This window comes from Cyprinodon variegatus, unplaced genomic scaffold (assembly GCF_000732505.1).
Source record: "Cyprinodon variegatus isolate N-32 unplaced genomic scaffold, C_variegatus-1.0 Scaffold135, whole genome shotgun sequence".
Classification (NCBI taxonomy): domain Eukaryota; kingdom Metazoa; phylum Chordata; class Actinopteri; order Cyprinodontiformes; family Cyprinodontidae; genus Cyprinodon; species Cyprinodon variegatus.
In genome coordinates this window covers 232,362-252,503 of record NW_015150588.1, presented here as the reverse complement: position 1 = coordinate 252,503, position 20,142 = coordinate 232,362, and the positions used below count along the sequence as shown (strand labels likewise).

The following is a 20,142-nucleotide window of genomic DNA, read 5'->3' as shown; positions in this document are numbered from 1 at the left end:
TCCTCAGACAGATGGTTATGTGACTTTCCTCTGAATGACAGACAGCTGAACAGCTGTTCTACAGTGAGCCAGCACCCACCTCTTACCTTTCTATTTATACTTGCTTCAGGAATCCATGATTATTTTTTCCCCCTGACGTCTGCTTCCCGTCTTCTTCGACTTCATTTCCGTCCTCCTTCCCTAAACAGCTCCCATGGTCTGGTTCTAATGGTGGAAATAGTTGATTCCTTCATTGCTGCTGTTTGTGTGATCATCTGCAACCTTGTACGTGCTTTGTGGGCAATAGTAGACCCTGATCCTACTGATTTGGGAACACAAGGCACCCTTCTACAGGATTTCATGGAGGAGCTGAGCCCCAGGCAACTGGAAGTCAAACATCTAAAGGAGAAGTTCCTAAAGGCCCTGCAGGAAAACAATGCTGAGGAGGTCATACAAATTCTGCACACTAGCAAACTTGATATTGACACCGTGTTCGAGGTGGATGATCCAAATATGGTCTTAGCTTCATATAAACAGGGTAGGTAAAACAAAACCTTTTTCATTTCCCTACATAAGACAGGTGTAGAACCACTAGGTGGTGCTAAACTCCCATAAACTTCTGGTTTGTTTGTTGTAAACAACAACAAGCGACTAAAAATGTGTTTTCTTCTCACATCTCAAAACGGAAGGAAACCATGAACTAAAATGGAAGCTATACTATTATCTCCAAACATGTCTGATTCTTCCAGGATATTGGTTGCCAGAATACAAGCTGGAGAAATCCTGGGCCATGGGCGTTCATATTTGTGTTATGTACAACGCTCTGGAAACAGCACTGGTGCTCCTCCAGAAGGGCGCAGCCATTAACCGGATGCCTAACGGGAAGACGCCCCTGCATGTGGCCTGCGAGGTCTCCAACAGTGATTTTGTAGCCCTGCTCCTGGCGAATGGAGCAAAGGTCAACAGCAGGTCACTGAGTGGACATACGCCTCTGCACTACTGCACTGCCAGGGAGTCTGTGGAGTGCGCCAAGCAGCTCATTCTCAAAGGTAGAACGGGGATGCATGATTATAAACCTGTATGGAAGTAAATATAAATGTTAATTTATGATAATTAATGGTTACTAAGGTGCAAAGGTCAACGCAGCCAGCCACAGCAATGAGGAAGAAACACCTTTGCATACAGCTGCCAGATTTGGGGTTCCAGAACTGGTGGCGTTGTTTTTGACCCATGGGGCATCTGTAAACGCCCTCAACGCTCTCAAAGAGACCCCTTTAATGACTGCGGTCTTTTGGGCTTTTGACTCCAAGGAGCAAGCCTACAGCCAAGATCACCACCTTGTCTGTCGCCTTCTGCTGGACCACCAAGCAGGTGAGGCCTTCTGGATCCACTTCAGAGGATTTAATGTGTTAGAAATGTTGCTTTTTATAAAAATAAAAAAGAAATCATTCGGATGTTGCAGATCCCAACCTGAGGGAAGACGATAAGAAAACAGCTCTTCACAAGGCCGCCTGGAACTGTGATCACATCCTGATGCGAATGCTGCTGGAAGCCGGAGCGGACGCGCGAGCCATGGATATCAACGGCTGCGCTGCCATACAGTACGTCCTGAAAGTAACAGGAGTCCGGCCCATGGCCATTCCTGAGGTCTGCTATCAGCTGCTGCTGAACTATAACACAGCTCGGATCTACCCTCCACAGTTCCATAAGGTACCGGAATGGGCATCTGAAGGGCCAGGTGTAAAATCCACACGTCCTTAGAACAATATTTATACTCCTTTTGTTTTTTCATTGGGATTTTGTATCAACCCAAAGCACTGAAGTGAAAGGGGGAGGAATGCATGGTTTCTTAAACTTTTCACAAATAAAACACGTTGAAATGCTCAGTTGTATTACGCCACAAAGTGAAAAGGTGTAGGGAAGCTTTCAGTGCATTAGATGATGTGTAATGTTTTTGGCAGGTGTTGCAAGTCTGTCATGACTACCCAGGAGTTGTAGAAATTCTGGTGAACTCCTATGAACATTTAAAGCCTACAAAAAAATGGAGAGCAGCCATTCCTGACGACTGCTATGAGGTAATATCTGCAAAGTTCTCCTCTTTGGTTACTATTCTGCTTTGCACGGAACCCCATTAGATACTGAAGTTAAACCCTTGCACCCCTACGAAATAAACGCCTTATTTTTTCCCTCCCCAAATCATTTGTGGTTTCTTTGTTTTTGCAGCGACATAAAGACTTCTATGACTCCCTGTTTGCGGTTTGTGCCAACACGCCACGCCGCCTGCTCCACCTCACCAGATGTGCCATCAGAGCCAGTCTGCAAGGGTTTTGTCAAAGAGGAGTTGATCAACTGCCCCTACCTTCGGCTATGAAAAAATATTTATTATTAGACCCTGAGGGGATACTGTACTGACGGAGAGACGTTTTTAACATCAACCCTGTTCTAGCCTTTTCTGTATTGTCTTTTGGTTATTTTACTGTGTTCTTGACCAAAGGGAAGTTCAGGCTAAAAGTGGTGGAGCGTGCTGAAGAAGATGCAGAGCTACCTAGCAACCAGCCTACCTCAATGCTAACTCTCAGACTCATGGTATTCCTATTTTGGCTTACAGCACTCACGACCGATCACTTCACAATTAGTGCTTTTTTTTTTTTTTTTTGCCTTTCAATAACATGTGTTCATGTTCCCAAGCATGACTTCTAGAGCTCCCTCACAACTAAAGGTAATCAGTTAAAACTCACAATGAAAGACATGTTTGAAACAGAACTTTTAGTTTCAGTTTAAGCTTACTGTAATATCAGACAAAGACAAGACAAAGACTAAAGAACAAATACAAGAACCTTAGCAAATTAACCTGGCACTGTATAATCACCTCCTAGAAATTTTGAGTCAACTTTGACTGTGTTGGGTTAAATAATCTCCTTACTTGACACATCTTGTCCAGAAAAACAGGAACAAAGTCTTTGATATCAGCTTGGAACAGGTTATAAAATAAATCTTGTTGTTGCTCAGATAAAAGAAAAAAGGGGCAAAAATCCTCCCAGTAAAAAAAACAACCAAAAAAACAACAACTCACTGTTATTGTAAGTTTTTGATGGCATTTGGAACAACCAGATATGTTGGATGGTTTGTGGCATATGTATATATAGCCTTCCCCCAATATACCTCTCAATAAAATCTCATGAAACCAATGTTACCTCACAAGATACCTAATTATCTAAAGACTGTTAGGCTTGTATGAAAGTCAAACTCAGTATATGTACAGTATAAGTACAAAATATGTATTTCAACACCCTGCTATTTTACAAGTTCTTCAACTTAGAAATTATGGAGTCGTCTAAAATTGTCATCGTAACTCCATGTCCACTGTAAGAGACATAATCTAAAAAGAAAAATTCAGGAATTACAATATCCATCCATCCATCCATCCATCCATCCATTTATTTGTATGATAAAGCTGCAAATAAGTATTTGAACACCTGAGAAAATCAATGTTAATATTTGGTTCAGTAGACTTTGCTTGCAATAACAAAGATAAAACATTTCCTGTAGTTTTTCACCAGGTTTGCACACACTGCAGGATGGATTTTGGCCCACTCTGATCTTCTGATCAGTCCTGCTTCTTGGCTGTCACTAAGAAACAGAGAGTTTGAGCTCCCTCCAAAGATTCTCTACTGGGTTTAGGTCTAGAAATTGGCTAGGCCACTCCAGAACCTTGATATGCGTCTTACAGAGTCACTTGTTGGCATGTTGGAAGACCCAGCCTCCACCCATCTTCAATGCTCTAACTGAGGGAAGGCGGTTGTTCCCCAAAATCTTGCATACAAGGCCCCAGTCATCCTCTCCATAATACTGTGCAGTCGCCCTGTGCCATGTGCAGAAAAACACCCCCAAAGCATGATGCTACCACCCCATGCTTCACAGTAGGGATAGTGTTCTTGGGATGGTACACATCATTCTTACCCTAAACTTGGTTAGTGGAATTATGACCAAAAAGTAATATTTCGGTCTCATCTGACCACATGATTTTCTCCCAGGACTCCTCTGAATCATCCAAACTTAAGACAAGCCTTGACATGTGCTGGTTTATGCAGGGGAACCTACCAGGCCACCCATAACTTCAAACCATTCCTTCTTAGTGTATTACGAGCGGTAACCTTGGAAAAAGTGGTCCCATATTTTTTTTGTTCATTGACCAGCTCCTCCCGTACAGTTCTGGGCTGATTTCTCACCTTTCAAAGGATCTCACCACGAGGTGAGATCTTGCATGGAGCCCCAGTTCAAGAGAGATTGACAGACATGTTCAGCTTCTTCCATTTTCCAATGATTGCTCTAACAGTGGACCGTTTTTCACCAAGCTGCTTGGCAATTTTCCCGTAGCCCTATCCAGCCTTGTGGAGGTGTACAATTTTGTCTCTAGTGTCTTTTGACAGCTCTTTGGTCTTGGCCATTTTAGTAGTTGGATTCTTACTGATTGTATGGGGTGGCCAGGTGTCTTTTTGCAGCCATTGACCTCAAACAGGTGCATCTAATTTAGGTTTAATAAATAGAGTGGAGGTGGGCATTTTGAAGACAGACTAACAGGTCTTTGAGGGTCAGAATTCTAGCTGATAGACAGGTGTTCAAATACTTATTTGCAGCTGTATCATACAAATAAATAGGGGAAAAAAATCATATTTATTGATATTTCTGGATTTTTGTTTTTAGATTATGTCTCTCACAGTGGACATACACCTATGATGACAATGTCAGGCCCCTCCATGATTTCTAAAGGGGAGAAGTTGTAAAATAACAGGGTGTTCAAATATTAATTTTCCTCACTTTATAACAAGGCAAGTAACCAGGATAGGACTGAGTTCCTACAACATCATACAGCATAGTTAATGTAAACAAGTTGTTTTTTCCCCCACTTCTTTTAAACTCTCACATACGTTTAGCTTATATTGACCTAGAAAAAAATAATTGCAGATATTACATTTACAGCTTCTTTAGTAACGGTTTGTTCTAACATGCTCTGAAGAAACAGAGCAGAGAGGGAGGGGTACTCTGGTTCAAACTCGTTTCATCCTGTTAAATGATCAGTTGTATTCAATTAGGTTATAAAAAAGTAGATATCTAACTATTTTCATGTTTCTTACATGTTTTTTTCCAAAACAAGCTGAATCATACATGAACATGTGTGTAGTTCTATGTGTCAATGGGCTATCTCTAATTTTACAGGAGTTGTTTATCTCCAGTAATGTTTATAGTTTATTGGACCTTCTACCCGTCCATAGGTCATGCCCAGTGATAGGAGTGTCTTTGACTTCTATTTTAAATCCTTACCTGACCAACCCTGTTGTGTGTTTGTGCATCACAGAGTCAGGGCACGCTGCCTGAAATAAGCTCTGACTTAGCAGATTTGAAAGCACAGCTCTTTTTGGTCCTGCTATCAGAGCAACCTGAGGGCAAACATGTCTCAGCCTATTAAACAAACACTACAGTGTAAATATCCAAAAACTCATGAACTCATATGGCTTACAGTTTCTCTTACAGTTTGTGAATGAGAGTAACAGGTTTAAAGGCTTACGGTGTAAACATACAGTTGTTTTGCAAAAGAAAACTTTAGCACTCTGCTAACTTGGAACAAAAGAAGAGATCCAAAGTCTGTTGAAGCTTTCAACACGCTCCAGACCAGAGAACATTGTTTGGATGACTAAAGTGTCAGACTTAAAATAAACCAATGACAGCCAGCAGCATGCAGACACACCTTCTAGAAAACGATAAGGGGGAAATAGACTGAAGCAGCTGTAATAGGAAAGTTAGGATACTGAGGTTCTAAGTGGAAACTGTTGACTTTCCTAATGTTGTTTTTAATGCCTAAACTGTGTCATTCTGAGATAAAAGTAAAACTGGAACCACCAAGGCTCCGGTAAATCCGCATCTGAGTTGTGCTTGACCACCAGCATCACTGTCCAAAATGAATGAGTGTTACAGATGGAGTGGAGACCAAAAAGAAATGCTGGTCAAAAACATCTGAAATGTTAAGCCTTCCTCATGGACAAGCATGGTCAGCAAGAGAAAGATGGAGAAAAGTGTTTTGGTGAGTTCAGCTAAGGCTTTCCTACATATGAACACCAACTGTAAAGCATGGTGGTGGGGATATCATGGTGTGGGATTGTTTTGCTGCTAGGAAAATTGGTGTTTCATGCATTCATTAATCAATAAACAATGTTTCAGGTTTTGATCATAAACATGGCACTGATTTAACCATTTAACCAAACATTATTCAAGGCTTGAGTATATATTTTGAGAGCAGCTAAAAAATGTACTCTTTTTTGCAGATAAACTATAAATTATGTCAAAGTGGTTCTTCCAGTTTTGTTGTAATTGCGTTTGTGTTTCTGCATCATGTGGCTTAAAAGCATTTTGTCCTTTATGGACAAAAAAAATGCAACTACTGCAGCTAAACTTTTACTGTGGTTAAAATGACACTGCTTAGTACATGCCTACATCATAGCCCTGCCTTTGAGGTTAATAAAGTGTTGAATTTACTGTGAAACTGGGAAGACGGAATTACTTATGCTAAGGCGATGCAGAGCAAATCTCCCCCTTGGTTTAGAGCAGGAGTCTGCAACCTGCAGCTTTGTAGCCACAAGTGGGTCTTTGGAGCCTCTGTAATGACTTTCAATAGAGGCCAAAATGATAATGAACCAACTAAAGGTGTTTAAACCGGTATAACAAATAAAAGTCTTGGGCGCTTCAGCTGACGATTCAAAAGATTTTTGACTTACATTTTTTATATTATTTAAAAGAACCAGTGATATGTTTCTAGATCCATTTTTCTTGTTGTGTGTACAAGAAATGAGGTATAAAAACCTACAAAAAGAAATTCATGATTTTTCTTTATGAAGCATTTAATGTTTTTCTATTATTTCAAAACCTAAAAATTCAAATCAAATGGCAACCAGTTCCCTATCATAGGTATTTATCAAAACCAAAATTATAAGTTGTGTTTTATCAAAATTTGCGGCTTTAAATTACTTTTCTAGATGTACTCGGGGCAAAATGGGTGTTTGGGTTTTAAAGGTTGTAGAGCCCTGTTTCAGACCTTATATGCTGGAGTGAAAACTATTAGGCCTACCCAGGTCCAGACCAAACAGCCAGACAGAGACCCAATATTTGAGGGGATTTTGCGATTCTTTCAGACTTTGCTAGCAGGGAATGTAGTACTGAAATCATACTGTCTGTTGCTTAGCAACACTACTGTCAGCTTGCTGCGGGTTTCCTCCGGCTGACACTGTTTTGACAGTGGAAATAAAACCTCTTAAAACCTGCATTGAATGAGGTGCTCTCGACACTGATGATTTTAAAGCGGACAGGTGCTGCATTCAAATCACAATAAAGTCTTTTGGGACCAAACGCTTTATTTGTATGTAAAAAAAAAAAAATCAAAAAACAAAAAGAGCTGAAACATGTGCATCTAACTCTTCTTTTAAAGCTCAATAAAGTTTTTTTTCTTTTTTGTTTTATGGAAAAAGATCAGCTAAAAGCCCAAAACTGAAGTAAAACTGATGTTTGCAAAGATCTGAGAAGCTCGATTTTTGCAGGATCTCCACTAAAGTGACTGATGAGAATTTTCTTATTTAATGCTCTTTAATCACAATGTCTTTTAAGAATCCAGTGGTAGCAATGCATTTACCTACAGGATGCGTCATGGAAAAGTTAAAAACAGAACAGGAACAATTTAACTAGATCTCAGTGAAGGAATCATCAGGCACGCTAATGAAGCTGTTCAACAAAGCAGAACAGACTGTTCCAAACTCCTGCTGGCAGACGGCCACGAAAAGCCACTGGACTGTGTCTGCTGTACCCACTGACAAAGCGACCGAAGTTTCCAAAAACAAGAGCGAGGAGGAGGAGGAGGAGGAGGAGGGAGACAACAGTTTAGCAGAGTCATTACAGAAAGCAGAGGCACACAGACATGTTAACACACCAGAAACACTTTTATTGCTTGAAAGTTTTAGCGAGTGAAACCAGAATTTTCAGGATCATGCAAACACTACAGGAGATCACGTTTACATGATGTCAGCTGGTGGCAAGGTTAAAGTTTTAATAACATTTTTAAAAGCTGTAAATATGAAACCAAACAAAACAGAAAGTGGTGCGAGATGTTTTCTAATCCAAGCAATCACTGGTCCGTTTAGCGAAGGAGCCCACACTCAGCTTAGAGGTAACACTTGGCCTTTAAGTCATCTTAGTAAAAACTGAACGTTAAACAATAAAAAAAATAAAAATAATAGAAGCTTTAAACAAAGTCAGGATAGGATGGAAAAATAAAGCTGTTAAAGTGATGGTAACTAGTTATCTGTTATCCCTAAGAGTAAAGCCTTCTCTGTTAAATCAATACAGCTTCCCTCCTATTAGCTGCTACGTGTCGACCACAACGAAGTCTGTGTTTGACTGAAGCTGTCAGTTGAAGATAACAAGGAGATGGCCTGCAGCGTGTTACATCACAGGGCAGAGGGGCAGCTTTCTGTAATGAATCATTTAACATATCAACTCAAGCCTTCGAACGTTTAAAATAAGTCATTTAAATAAGCATCCCACTTCACAAATGATTAAAAATAAGACCAAACTTCTAATGCCGCTTACAAATTCCAGTTTGTTCTGTCTCAGCGATTAAACGTCAATGCATTTAACAGGGGTTGTACATGAAGAGGAACACTGAGCAGTGCTTGATTATGGGTAGAAGGAAAATGGGACAGAGGTTTTTAACTTTTCTTTATCAATTAAAATGTGAAAACCATGTTTCAAATGCACTACAACCCGCTATCTGTCTGTGCATACTTTGATCTCGGGGTATATATTTGTTCTCTGAAGGTCTCTGAGGCTCGTTACAGAACACATGATATCATGACGAGCCAGGAACACAGCAGACAGGCCAGAGATACGTCTGTGGACATGTTTAAAGAATTTTATTATTAAAACTGGAGAACTCACGGCACTTTAAATATACGAAGACGCTGCTGCCATCCGAAACTGACAGGCCAAACAATGACAGCATTAATCAGAGAAGCAGCAAAGAGGCCAGTGGTAACTTTGGAAGACCTGCATAGATTCACAGCTCATAAAGGAAAATATAGGGTAAGGAAAACTGTTAGTACTGCAATCCACAAACCCACAGGGGACCAACAAAACATAAAGGAGAACGTCCCCTGGTCAGCTTAGCTTAAAAAAAGGACTCTAACACTGTTCATTACCATGCAACCAGCAACACAACTGAGAAACATGGTGGTGGCAGCATCATGCTGCAGGAAGGGTTTATTTTTAAGCAGGTAAAGAGAAGTAGGACAACTAAATGTACAGCAAACAAGGAAAGCAGTTAAATGATCTAAAATACTAGAAAGGACAGCCTTAAGTAAATATATTACCAGAATGATTGACAAGTAGGAGGACCACTTATTTTGATGATCCTCCACCATATCTTTAGGATACGTTATGAAGAAAAATATTCTAAAAACGATTTGCAAGTTTTCTTCCACTACACGATGCACTACGGCATGTCTGTCTTTCACATCATAGTCAGAGAAAGCATGGATCCATTCAAAGAGTACTGAAACCCAGAGAAGGAGAAAATATGTTTATTTCAGATGTTTTAATTGGTTTTCTTACTGAAATGTTTTCTTAATCCTGCTTTAGAATGGAAAATACTGGGAGATAAAGCACCATGAAATGACTGCCGAAAGCCAAAGAAGCACCAACACTCTTTAACCACAGACCGTTATCACTATTATCATATGTTCAGATTCTATTTGTTCCACGTGAACTGATGCTGTCAGGTTTACTTTAACCTTTTTTTTTTTTTTTTATTATTTGTGGCTGGCATAAAAAGCAAAAGAACTGAACATTTACATAAGGTTTAACTGACCTGTCTTCTGTATTCCTGGAAAACTGAATGACAGAACACACGAATCATTACAAAACACTGAGGACATAGAGCAGCAAAATGTGGGAATCTACAATTTTTTGGCAGATTTCTAGGAAATCTTAAAAAAAAATAAAAATACATTCAAATTCAAAAATTCAGCCTGAACACGTTCCATCCTACAATAAGAACATATTTCAAATAAAAATCACTAAAATCAACCTTTCCCAGATAAGAAATATATGATTTCGTTTCTTTTTCTTACTTTTGTAAATCACTAAAAATGAAGTAAAATATTTCTCATTTGTCATTGCAGGTGATTTTGGAGTAGCAGAGGTTGAGTGAGTTAAGCAATGAGGGTGATAAAAAGACTTTGCTCCCTTTGTGTTACCGCGCTCGACGTTTAACCTGAGTGATCCCAAGCTGGCTGGTTTCAGCTGGCCTGTCCAAGCCATGGACACCATCACCTTTCCTTGCATTTAGTAGCAGATTTGTCAGTCTTCAGTCTGAGAAACACTGTTTTCACGCCTGCATCTTAATTATAAATATGAGAGAAATGGTGAAGGAGTGACGTTCGCTCTGCACGCAGAGATCTGTTTAAAGATAACACTGAAGTAAAAATGTCTGGATGATTAGTGGGGCAGGTGGTCTGGGAAAGAGGAACCAGGTGACAGTTAAAGTCCCAATGGGGAAACTTTTAGTGTTACTTTGTAAAGATGAGGATTCTCAATGCTTGTGATGACTGAGAGGAAATAAAACTAATGCTCAGCTTTTTGTTTTCCATTAGCAGCACTAACAAACCTTTATGTGACTTGTGAGTTTTTTTTAGAAGCTGGTCTGAAATGTTTTCTGCTTTTTATCATTTCTTTTTCACAAACGCTCTTATCTGAGAGAAGGTCTGTTCTTTTTACAGAAAGATTCCAGCTCAGCTACATTCTGATCACTTCTCCTCTCAGAGAACCTCCAATTTCTTTTTAACACTTTGATTCAAACAGTTTCAGAGTCTCTTCCGTTTTCTCCTCGGTCTGCTCTCACTGGGTCCTCTCATACTTGCCCAGTTTCTTGGGCTCCTTGCTGGGCATGCACCAGTCGTCTGCCTCTATGGTGGACTGGTAGTGCCTGAGGGCCGACTTGTTGAAAACAGGAAGTCTCTCCACTGACTCTGAGGACAGGGCCTGGTTTCAGATCACAGAAAGGAAAGAATTATTCTCTGGATCTCATTTGATGTTCTCTCTAAAATCACAGTTATATGCTTGATCCTTCCTATATGTTATATCTGTTTATTACAAAACATCTTTTTACAGTGAAATTAGTAACTTCTGATGAGTAACAACACAACCCATAATGTTTTCTATTGGAGTTTTATGTCTCTGATGGACCAAAGAAGTGGAAGGCAAGAGATTTCTTGTATTATATATTTTTTAAAACAATCAAAAAATGTAAGAAAAAGGGGCGTTATTTCTCTTTAACTATGAAACAACCAAATAACAGTAAAAGTTGCTTTTAAAAAGAGCTTTTTCATTTCTCTTGAAGAAAACAATTCCCATGGCAGGATGGGTCATGATGGTGTGTTCAGTGTAATTCTGCCCTCAACATGTCCTCTAGTAGCTGCATTCAGTACTTTCTCCCTGATCCACCTCCATAAATGCCAGATATGTGAAGTGAACGACTAATTGACATGACATTAGCGGCCATACAATCCGGGATGCTAGTTACCACCTGACTAATCATTGGTTGCTGTTTGTTTTTTTACTGAAGAGAAACATAATTTACCTGCAGGAACTGCATACATTTCTGTCAAACATATTTCTTACAAAACAAACAAAAATTGTTTAAGGTTAAACTTTCTTAGTCAGGAGCAGACAAGTTTTAGGGGGTGGAATAGTTATTTTTCCCAATTCCCAACACTTTAAATAAATCGTTAAAAGTGTCAAAGACAAATAAGGAGAAGCTAAAAACAACACAATCTACAGAACCATGTGTTCGTCTGTATGAAGCTAACTGCTGGCAAACTCTATTTTTTCTTCTAATTATGTCATTAGCTTAACAGTTAACTAATGTTTTTTGTTGAGGTTGCTGAAGCATGACAGGAAAAATCGATTTTATTGTGTTGGTCTTTTGGTTGCAACACTTCATGAGGAGCCTGTTTGTCCATCGTTCTTTTATTGCAGCTGTGTGCTCAGAATGCTTTAATTTATGCCTGGAAGCAGTCGTATGCTTTCAATATCATTTTCTTTTGATGACAGCTGCCTTAGCTGTTAGCGTTAGCATCCACCAACTTGTTTTTGCTGTTTAGCGGTAGCAAAGCTAATATATTAGTTAGTGGTGCCCACATGGTTAATACTTTAAGCTAGCTGGAGTTTGTTTTGTATAAAAGATAAATGTAAATTTATCTTTTGTATAAAAGATTAATTTACATTTATCTTTTATACAAAAGATAAATGTAAATTTCGGTCTTTCTTTGCTCTGATTAGATAACACCACATAGATTTTACTCAAAGCATTTATTAAGTCCTTGAAAACATCCCTGACTTAAAGGGCTGACATTTTATTACATCATTCTGAGCATCAGATAATTAATGACTCTAATACCTCAGAAAAGGTCACTAGCTTCTTTATCTCCATCATTACAGCCATCTTGTGTTACAGCAGGTTAGTTCTTCCTGGGTTACACCTCATCATGAACAGGGTGATCATCTTGCAGCTGACGTCATGTTAACTGTTACATGATTCTCCCACCTGAGCTGGAAATCTTTGCAGCTCCCTCACAGTTAGATCCGATCTCATGACCATTTGTACAGCATAATAAAAGCTCTTTGCTATATTCATCTCATTCTACAATGTTGGACAGAACAGTGACCTTAAAGTTCTAAAAAAGCTTCATATAGTGTTTTATAACCCAACCATGATTTCACAATAGCTCTAAACCTTCAGCTGTCTCCATTTTTCCCCGATCCTCAGTGATCATCAAGACAACAGCTGTATTTATACAGAGCATCGATTGCAAAATATTTTTTGCAGCAGTGGATTTTATTTAAGAGCTATTGAGAATGCAGGGGTGAAATACAAATTGTATTTAAATTTTTTAAATTTCATTTAAAATAACCAATTTTCTTTCACTTCATGCTGCTTTGTGTTAGTTTATCAGATAAAATCCAAATAAAACACTTCAGATCTGTGGTGAAAAGAAAAACAAAAATCAATGCAGACAAAGCCTCACCTTCAAATATATGACAGCTGATGTGCCGTAGCCCTCCATAGAGTACAGCTGCAGATCCCCCTGGAAATACTTAGCGTAAAGCCGAGAAATGGGCAGTCCATAGCCAAAGCCAGCCTAAAAGCAGGAGGCAGTGAGAAAAAAAAGGAGGAGAGTCTTGATGATGTGGCCTGTAGAGATTAAGCTTCATCTGATTACAGTTTAAACCAACAACAAGCTGCTGACAGCATTCCTACACTCTGCAATCACCATGTTTAATTATGTAAGGCTGTGCTCAGCTTATAGAGCTCTGTCTTTCATTCTGAGCTAAAACCACGACAGTAGATAAAAAAAAAAAAAAGAACTTTACTGAGAGATGAAAGATTAACCTTTAATTTGAGTTTAAAAAGAAAGAGCGGCATGGTTAATCTCACCAGAGGAGCGTTTCTAGACATGTCTACATGGACGGGGCTGGGAGCCGTGGTGTACATGTAGCTAAAGAGACGTTCGATCTTCCTCAAGGGAACCCCGCCACCTTTGTCTGACATCTGATGCATAAAGATAATAAGGTACTTTAGGAACCATATTTAGTTTAATAGCAGAACCACGTCGGTTAAACTGAGTCTGCTACCTTGATGGTGAGATCCTCAATGCCCAGTGAGACGCGGACTTTAATTGGGGGCAACGTCGGGCTTGTCTCATGGGTCTCTACAGTGGCTCTCATGGCATTCTGAAAGAGGAAAAATGATATAAAAAACAAAACAAACAAAAACCAGTCTTGGCTTAAAACCAATGTGCCGGGTGCTGTACCTTGAAGAGCTCAAACAGCATGTGGTAGAGGTGTGATGGAACATAGACGATGTGGATGGGCTGGCCGGGGCTTTTAGCTGTGGACCAATTTAGAGCATACAGTTATTACAATAAGAACAGGTCAATATTCATGCATTGTTTTATATATTGGTCCAAATCACTCCACTAGAACTCAGTCAGATTTGATTTGTACAAAGATTAATTTAATCCAACCATAAAATCTAATTCAACAGAAATACATCTCATTTTGATTTTTCTTTTTAAGGAGAATTTACATTTTCTTTGAAAATTTGATCTAAAGCTGAATTCAGAATAAACACTTTTACAGTGTTAGGATCAGCAGGTGTAAATGCAAAGTCTGAGAAGCGCCGCACAGCAATTCAAAGAGTTTCGAGCTTGGGGTGCAGAGTTTTGAGGATTCAAGCTGCCAGCATTAAACCATTAAAAATAAAAACAAATATATCTACAAAAGGGTAGGCCCACACACTATATTTAGATAAAAAGCCAACAGAATGTATTTCTTCCTGTACAAAGTGTGTGTTCTGATCACTCTATCATACTGGAATGTGGAGAAACAGTTTATAAATAACTTGTTGGTGAAATGTGATCAATTTATTACTCTTGTAGTTGTAGTTTTTAGCATATACCTAAAAAAAGCTTATATTCACTTAGATTCGCTAAAATCCCAATGACTGGCCAGTTTGAGGGTGATATCGCTGGATTCCCAGTAGGGCTGAACCACTTTGCCAAAAACCTAAATTGCGATTGTATTTTCTGTTTCCTTTGCAATAACTACACGTATGTTTAACTCCAAGATTTCAGTTTTTTCATGACCTTGAAAGTTTGCTTGTCCAGAGTTAACTGTTGCAGGGCTTTATTATAACCTTTACTTGGAAAAGTGCTTACTTCTACTTGCATGCACTGATCTATGTTCTAGCTGGAAGTTTCTTTCCTTTTTTTTGTGGCAGCAAACCAACTTTAAATATATTACCATTGCCTAAAGGTCTGGAGTGAGAAAAAAATAGTCTTAGTCTTATTTAATGTAACGTAACCAAAACTGAGTGGCTCTGCGATTTGAAAATTGTGTTTTCTTAAGTTGTGATTATATTGCAAATGTAATTCATTTCCCAGCCCTAATTCCTAGTGACAGCTCTCCTCCTGGAAAAGCTACAGAATATTTATAGTTAGGTTCATAATTCTGATGAACTGACTATATGGGCGACATTTTGAAATGGACTTTCTTGCTTAAAAACATCAAATTGACTTTTTCCCCACTCATCACTGCAAATCTAGCACAGAAAAATTACTTCATTGCATCTGCCATTGTACACAAGAGGCCTGCAAAGCATGTCGGATTTGTCTGCACACACTTTGCTCATCCATACGTCTATTTTCCGTCACGCTTTATCCCTGCTGGGGTCACGAGGGGTGCTGGTGCTCATCTCCAGCTGTCTACAGGCGAGAGGTGGGGTCCACTCTGGACAGGTCGCCAGCCCATCACAGGACACTTTGCTTAATATGTATCAAAATGCTCTCCACGTGCGCCTGACTTCAACGAGATGAGACATTGGACGCCTTTAAAATGTGTTTGGTGTGAACGCAGCACACCACAAGAAGTTGAAATTCAAATGACCTGTTATAATGTTATGCAAGTTACTTGATTGGAGATTTTTTATTTATACCAGCACAAGGCGATACAGGTATGCATTACTTAAAGGTTTAACTTAATAAAACCTAAAACCAGCGCTAGCTCAGAAGTGTAGTTTTCTCTTACAAGACTTGATCGACTTGATGCTCTTAAAATGAAATAAGAGTTTTAGTGAAAATTGACTTGAATAAAATGTAAAGCAACCCTGTCACATCTTCCTAAAACATGTTTAAAGCAGCCACATATTTAAAATGCTTGAATAGACTATTTTGGTAGTAGGGTCTTATAATGTAACCATAACAAAAAAAATCTGAATTCTTCAAGAGTAATCTGTGCAGCTCAAACTAAGTTATTTTTTATGCTGACAAGATGTTTTTAGTCAGAGTCAGAAGACAGGAAACAGACATCCTGAACCCTTAGTTCCATTGTAAAAGAGGAGGACGGACTGGGTGGAAAAAATCAACGAAGAGTAGAAAAACTATCACCTTGAGAGAGAAATCTGAAGCAGAGATCTGACTAGAGCTAAGCTACAAACTTAAAACAGAAGATATGTGTTGCCTTTGACTTACAGTTGACTTCCTTGATCTCCATATCAGGAGAGGTGAGGTAATACTGCTCACACAGCATTTTTGAGGTCTCAAACGCATCTGCAAAGTTTCACAACACAAAAGCTTGTTACTTCTTTATCAGAATTTTTACAACAAAGAACATGAAACTTGGGCTAATTTGTGATTATCAGATCTTGTTTTTGATGATCAGATCTCCGAGCAGTTCCCAGCACATGTAAATATTAGAATAACACACTTCCTCCTTAAAGTACTCTCACAGAGTTTTATGTAATGAGGTCAAACAATGAGGAATAGTTTAAAAGAGGAAACTGGATATCAGACTGTGTGAAGAGACAGTAGGTCAAGATGACTTATTACCTTTTACGACCTCCACCACGTCACAGCTGGGGTCAATGCTGCCAATATGTTTGGGATGGGCTGGATTTACGCTGCCATCAAAGATTAATGCTATGGGAAACACAAAACAAACATGATATAGGACTGAAAACTGTGCTGTGCACGTGCTCCTGACTGTGTGATTCAAACGAAACTATCTGAGGTACATGTCAGGGAAATGAAGTAAACTGCTGACATACTGTACAGCACTTTGCAAAAATGTTTGATGAGCAGTTATTGGGATTTAATGTTATTCAGCATGTAGACATAACACCAACTTTTTGAGTAACGCTTACTGACATGAGGAAAACATGTGATAACATTTTTAATTGAAAATCTGCTCACCTGCATACAAACAACTAAGTTTCTTTTTTAAATCCTTATTTTCTGAAGCTTTATATCACAGGTTTAGGGAGCCTGATTTCATGGTACATAATGAGTAACTCATCAAAAATTCCAATTTTTGCATCTAAACTGTACAGATTTGCCCTATAAGGTGCATTTCTTTTACATTTCCGTGCAAGATTATTATAATTCTGCAATATTAGTTTCAATTATAACTCAATGCTGCACAAATGATTGATCAATGGTGGTTGTATTAGAGCTTTGCTGTTGGTTAAAAAGGTATGTGCCGGTACACATTTAAGCATTCAGGTATAAATACGTATTCAGTTGTTCGCCTCACTTACTGCGCTGCCTCAGCAGTACAAGCTTTTGGAATTAGATGTTTATTTGTTTATTTTTATGAATATAGTAGATGCTTTTATCCAAAGCGAATAAATTCTCTGGAAGAAAATCCCTAGTCAAAGGACTAGTGTTTTAAAGCAAGTGGCTTGAACTGATAAGGCTTCTTCCGAGTCTCCCTCAAAATCCAGTGATTGGGGGGGTGAAGTAAAGGTGGGTTTCTTCCAGGTGCACAGATGCTCTCAGTACTGAAGTAAGAACCCTAATGCTAGGAGCTGTGGCTGTATTTGCGCAGATCTAATCCCGCAGCTGCACTGGAGCTAAAATAGTCCAGAGTTCTTATATTTCAGTATAGTTAGATGTTCTGATAAAAAATACAGCATTATGCAGAAAATTATGCCAATACGCACATTTTGTGTGTGCGTAAGGTACTCTTTACTGACATCTGGGCTTCCTCCTTGGCGCATTTCATCACAGACACTTGTTAGTCAGAAACTTTTAGAACTACAAAGAATAATGCAGATAGACTGATTTTTAAGGACCATAATGAAACTGTGAAAGTTGAAATGTTGAAAGGACCGTTGCAACGAGCGGACCTCCGAGGCGAACCGCAGCCAGGGCTAATGTTAGCTCATCTGCAAGTAGTACCACAGGCTCTGATGGCGATTCTTTTTGTTTTATCTGGCAAAATGTTCATTTGATTTGTGTTTATCTGATTGTGTTAATCCCTATTCTCCCACTAAATGAAAAAAGTCATATTTATTATTAACTAGAGACTATTAATAACAGGAGGTGAAATGCAGCTCCTGACTAGCTTTGAATGTGGTGATGTCAGAGTACGCTTCTGTTCCAATTGACCCATATTTATTCTGTGTGCTCTTGTTCTCCCTGAGTCCACACTTTCCTCTGTTCTTGTCAAGAACATACTTGGCAAAAACGCACTTACGTTCTTGGGAATTGAGAAACGGCCTGTGTTTTAAACATATTTATCTCCTTATTTGATAATAAACATAAGGGAAGCGCAATGAAAACCCAAACGCCGCACCATTAAGACTGTCATCCACTCACCAATGCAAGTGAACACTAGGGATTTCCTGATCCAATACTGATATCTGAAATCAGTCCTATATCAGCTAGGGAATTATTACTGGAATGAATCAGCCTGCCTCAAAAATCTCCAATATTAGAAAACTCATAGAAAAATGCTGCTTCTATCCACTCTTGGTTTAAGTTGAACTAAGTCTTTGGTAATTAAGAAATGGGTCAGTCGTTCTTAAACCTGATCTCATTTAGTATTGTTCTCTGTTTGAAAAAAAAAAATCCCCTGATTAAGACTTTTCTAAGACTTCACACTATAAGATAAGTAATAAAAGTATGTATGATTCTCGTATTGAGTAATAACCATATGTGATTACTTAAAGCTGCAATATCGATATTGTATCAGAAATTAAAAAGGGGCACCCCGAAATAACAAGATACATCCCCGACAGCAGGGAACAAGCTTTAAAAAAGCAAAACAAACAATAAAAAGTGTCTCCCAGCTACACTCCTAAAAAATCCAGCTGAGAACAATGTAGTCTACAAGGTAGTGACTTATGGGCTGATTCAAATGTTTATTTTCCAACCATGCGCCGATTTCTGTCAGTCTCTCATATAAAATTTGTAATGTTGGGAAATATGCCAACGGTCCTGGGTTATGACTACTTTTGCAGGGTGCTGTACTGCATGTAGAAAAGGTGGTGAAATTCCAGCCACTTGCATATTCCAGCCATATTTATTTTCAGATTAAATGTAACTTGGTTTGAAATCTATCAAGTGAGGCTGAGTTTCAACTTTAAGGCAGGAAATTAACTCCTAGAAATGTATAGAATAAATAAATAGCTTTTCCTCAACCTGAAATAGAATTGACTTTACTTGGACCCATGACCCACATGAGTTGTTGAGAGTTAGGATCTGTGTTGATTAACTCACAGTTATTACAGAGTGCTATACTGACTGTGCTGGTTCATGAGCATGCGTGTGGAGATGCGGCTCATGTAGAAGCGGTCCAGGAAGTATTGGACGTTCTGGTTGGTGACAGGGTCCACACCAAACGCCTCCTTGAACTCCAACACGCCCTGAGCCATGGTGGGCACCACGTTGTTGTGCCGGTTCCGGATGTTTACCAGAGTCTTTGTGAAGCTGCGGATAACAGCAGAGCCGTGTGAATGAGTGAGACTAGATGCTGCACAAGCTGCAACGCATCAGAAATAAAATTATTTTCATTAATATTACAAAACCAAACCTACCCAGAGATTTTTGACATTGTAGTTAATTAGAATTTTTTATTTTAAACCCAGCACTGATTATTAAACCCACTATATAAGCCTAAGCTGATTATACATCAGCGTCCATCTATTTACCAGACTTCATGAGTATTTTCATCACAACATTTAATATAATTCAATTTGGCCAAACTTATATTCCAGGATTCCTAATCTCTATCAGATCAATGTTTAATAAATAACTGAAATAAATGACATAAGATAAATATTTACATAAGAAAGGTAACAGGGACTAAGTAACAGATATTTCTTCAGTTTAGGGAAGAGGCGTTTTCTCACTGCCTCTCTAATGTTTTTCTCTTTTTTTATTGCTATTGTCATGATGTTTACGCTACGGTCTGGACGATTAATCAATAAAATCAATAAATCAAATTTTCTGTTTCTCCACTTTTCCCCATTAATATGCTTGGTTTGCTGGGAAAAGTGTTGCTAGCCTGATAAACCAGACTAAATGTGAGATTAAATGTGTAATTTAGTCTGGCCCCGATGAATGAGACATCGGAAGATTGTTGATGAGAACAACCAGTTGTTTTTCAAACCATGTCTTTGTCTATTGGCCAACGCTCTGACCAATGAGCGCTACTGACTGTGACGTAGTAAGTGCGACAGAAAGCTGGTGGGGGAGTGTGAACAAACAGCCTGTCGGTGAAATG

At 38.9% G+C, this 20,142-nt stretch overlaps 2 protein-coding genes across 3 annotated transcripts in view; one reads left to right on the top strand and one right to left on the bottom strand.

Annotated features, from left to right (window-relative positions):
• The first annotated feature begins 181 nt into the window (after window positions 1-181).
• asb4 (ankyrin repeat and SOCS box containing 4) lies at window positions 182-2,994 on the top strand. Its single transcript, XM_015376474.1, has 6 exons — window positions 182-517; window positions 729-1,028; window positions 1,108-1,350; window positions 1,442-1,689; window positions 1,941-2,054; window positions 2,203-2,994. The coding sequence occupies exons 1-6, from the start codon at window positions 208-210 to the stop codon at window positions 2,389-2,391; spliced, it is 1,404 nt and encodes a 467-aa protein (XP_015231960.1). The 5' UTR covers window positions 182-207; the 3' UTR covers window positions 2,392-2,994.
• Window positions 2,995-9,803: 6,809 nt separating this feature from the next.
• pdk4 (pyruvate dehydrogenase kinase 4) overlaps window positions 9,804-20,142 on the bottom strand; it is a 14,451-nt gene continuing 4,112 nt past the window's right edge. The window contains exons 4-11 of one of the 2 annotated variants that reach the window (XM_015376514.1): window positions 19,162-19,346; window positions 16,464-16,553; window positions 16,107-16,184; window positions 13,890-13,966; window positions 13,711-13,809; window positions 13,514-13,627; window positions 13,104-13,217; window positions 9,804-11,058 (exon numbers count right to left, since the gene is read on the bottom strand). In XM_015376514.1, the coding sequence (XP_015232000.1) occupies window positions 10,915-11,058; window positions 13,104-13,217; window positions 13,514-13,627; window positions 13,711-13,809; window positions 13,890-13,966; window positions 16,107-16,184; window positions 16,464-16,553; window positions 19,162-19,346 (901 nt within the window). In that variant the 3' untranslated portion in view covers window positions 9,804-10,914. Of the gene's footprint in view, window positions 11,059-13,103; window positions 13,218-13,513; window positions 13,628-13,710; window positions 13,810-13,889; window positions 13,967-16,106; window positions 16,185-16,463; window positions 16,554-19,136; window positions 19,347-20,142 lie in introns of those variants that run through there. The other variant, XM_015376515.1, reaches the window with a different exon arrangement.

Excerpts from the sequence above, each read along its gene's own strand:
- asb4 (XM_015376474.1), top strand. The coding sequence starts at position 208 with ATGGTGGAAATAGTTGATTCCTTCATTGCTGCTGTTTGTGTGATCATC. Across the intron at positions 1,690-1,940 it reads ACCCTCCACAGTTCCATAAG|GTGTTGCAAGTCTGTCATGA; the intron begins GTACCGGAATGG and ends TGTTTTTGGCAG. Across the intron at positions 2,055-2,202 it reads TTCCTGACGACTGCTATGAG|CGACATAAAGACTTCTATGA; the intron begins GTAATATCTGCA and ends TTGTTTTTGCAG.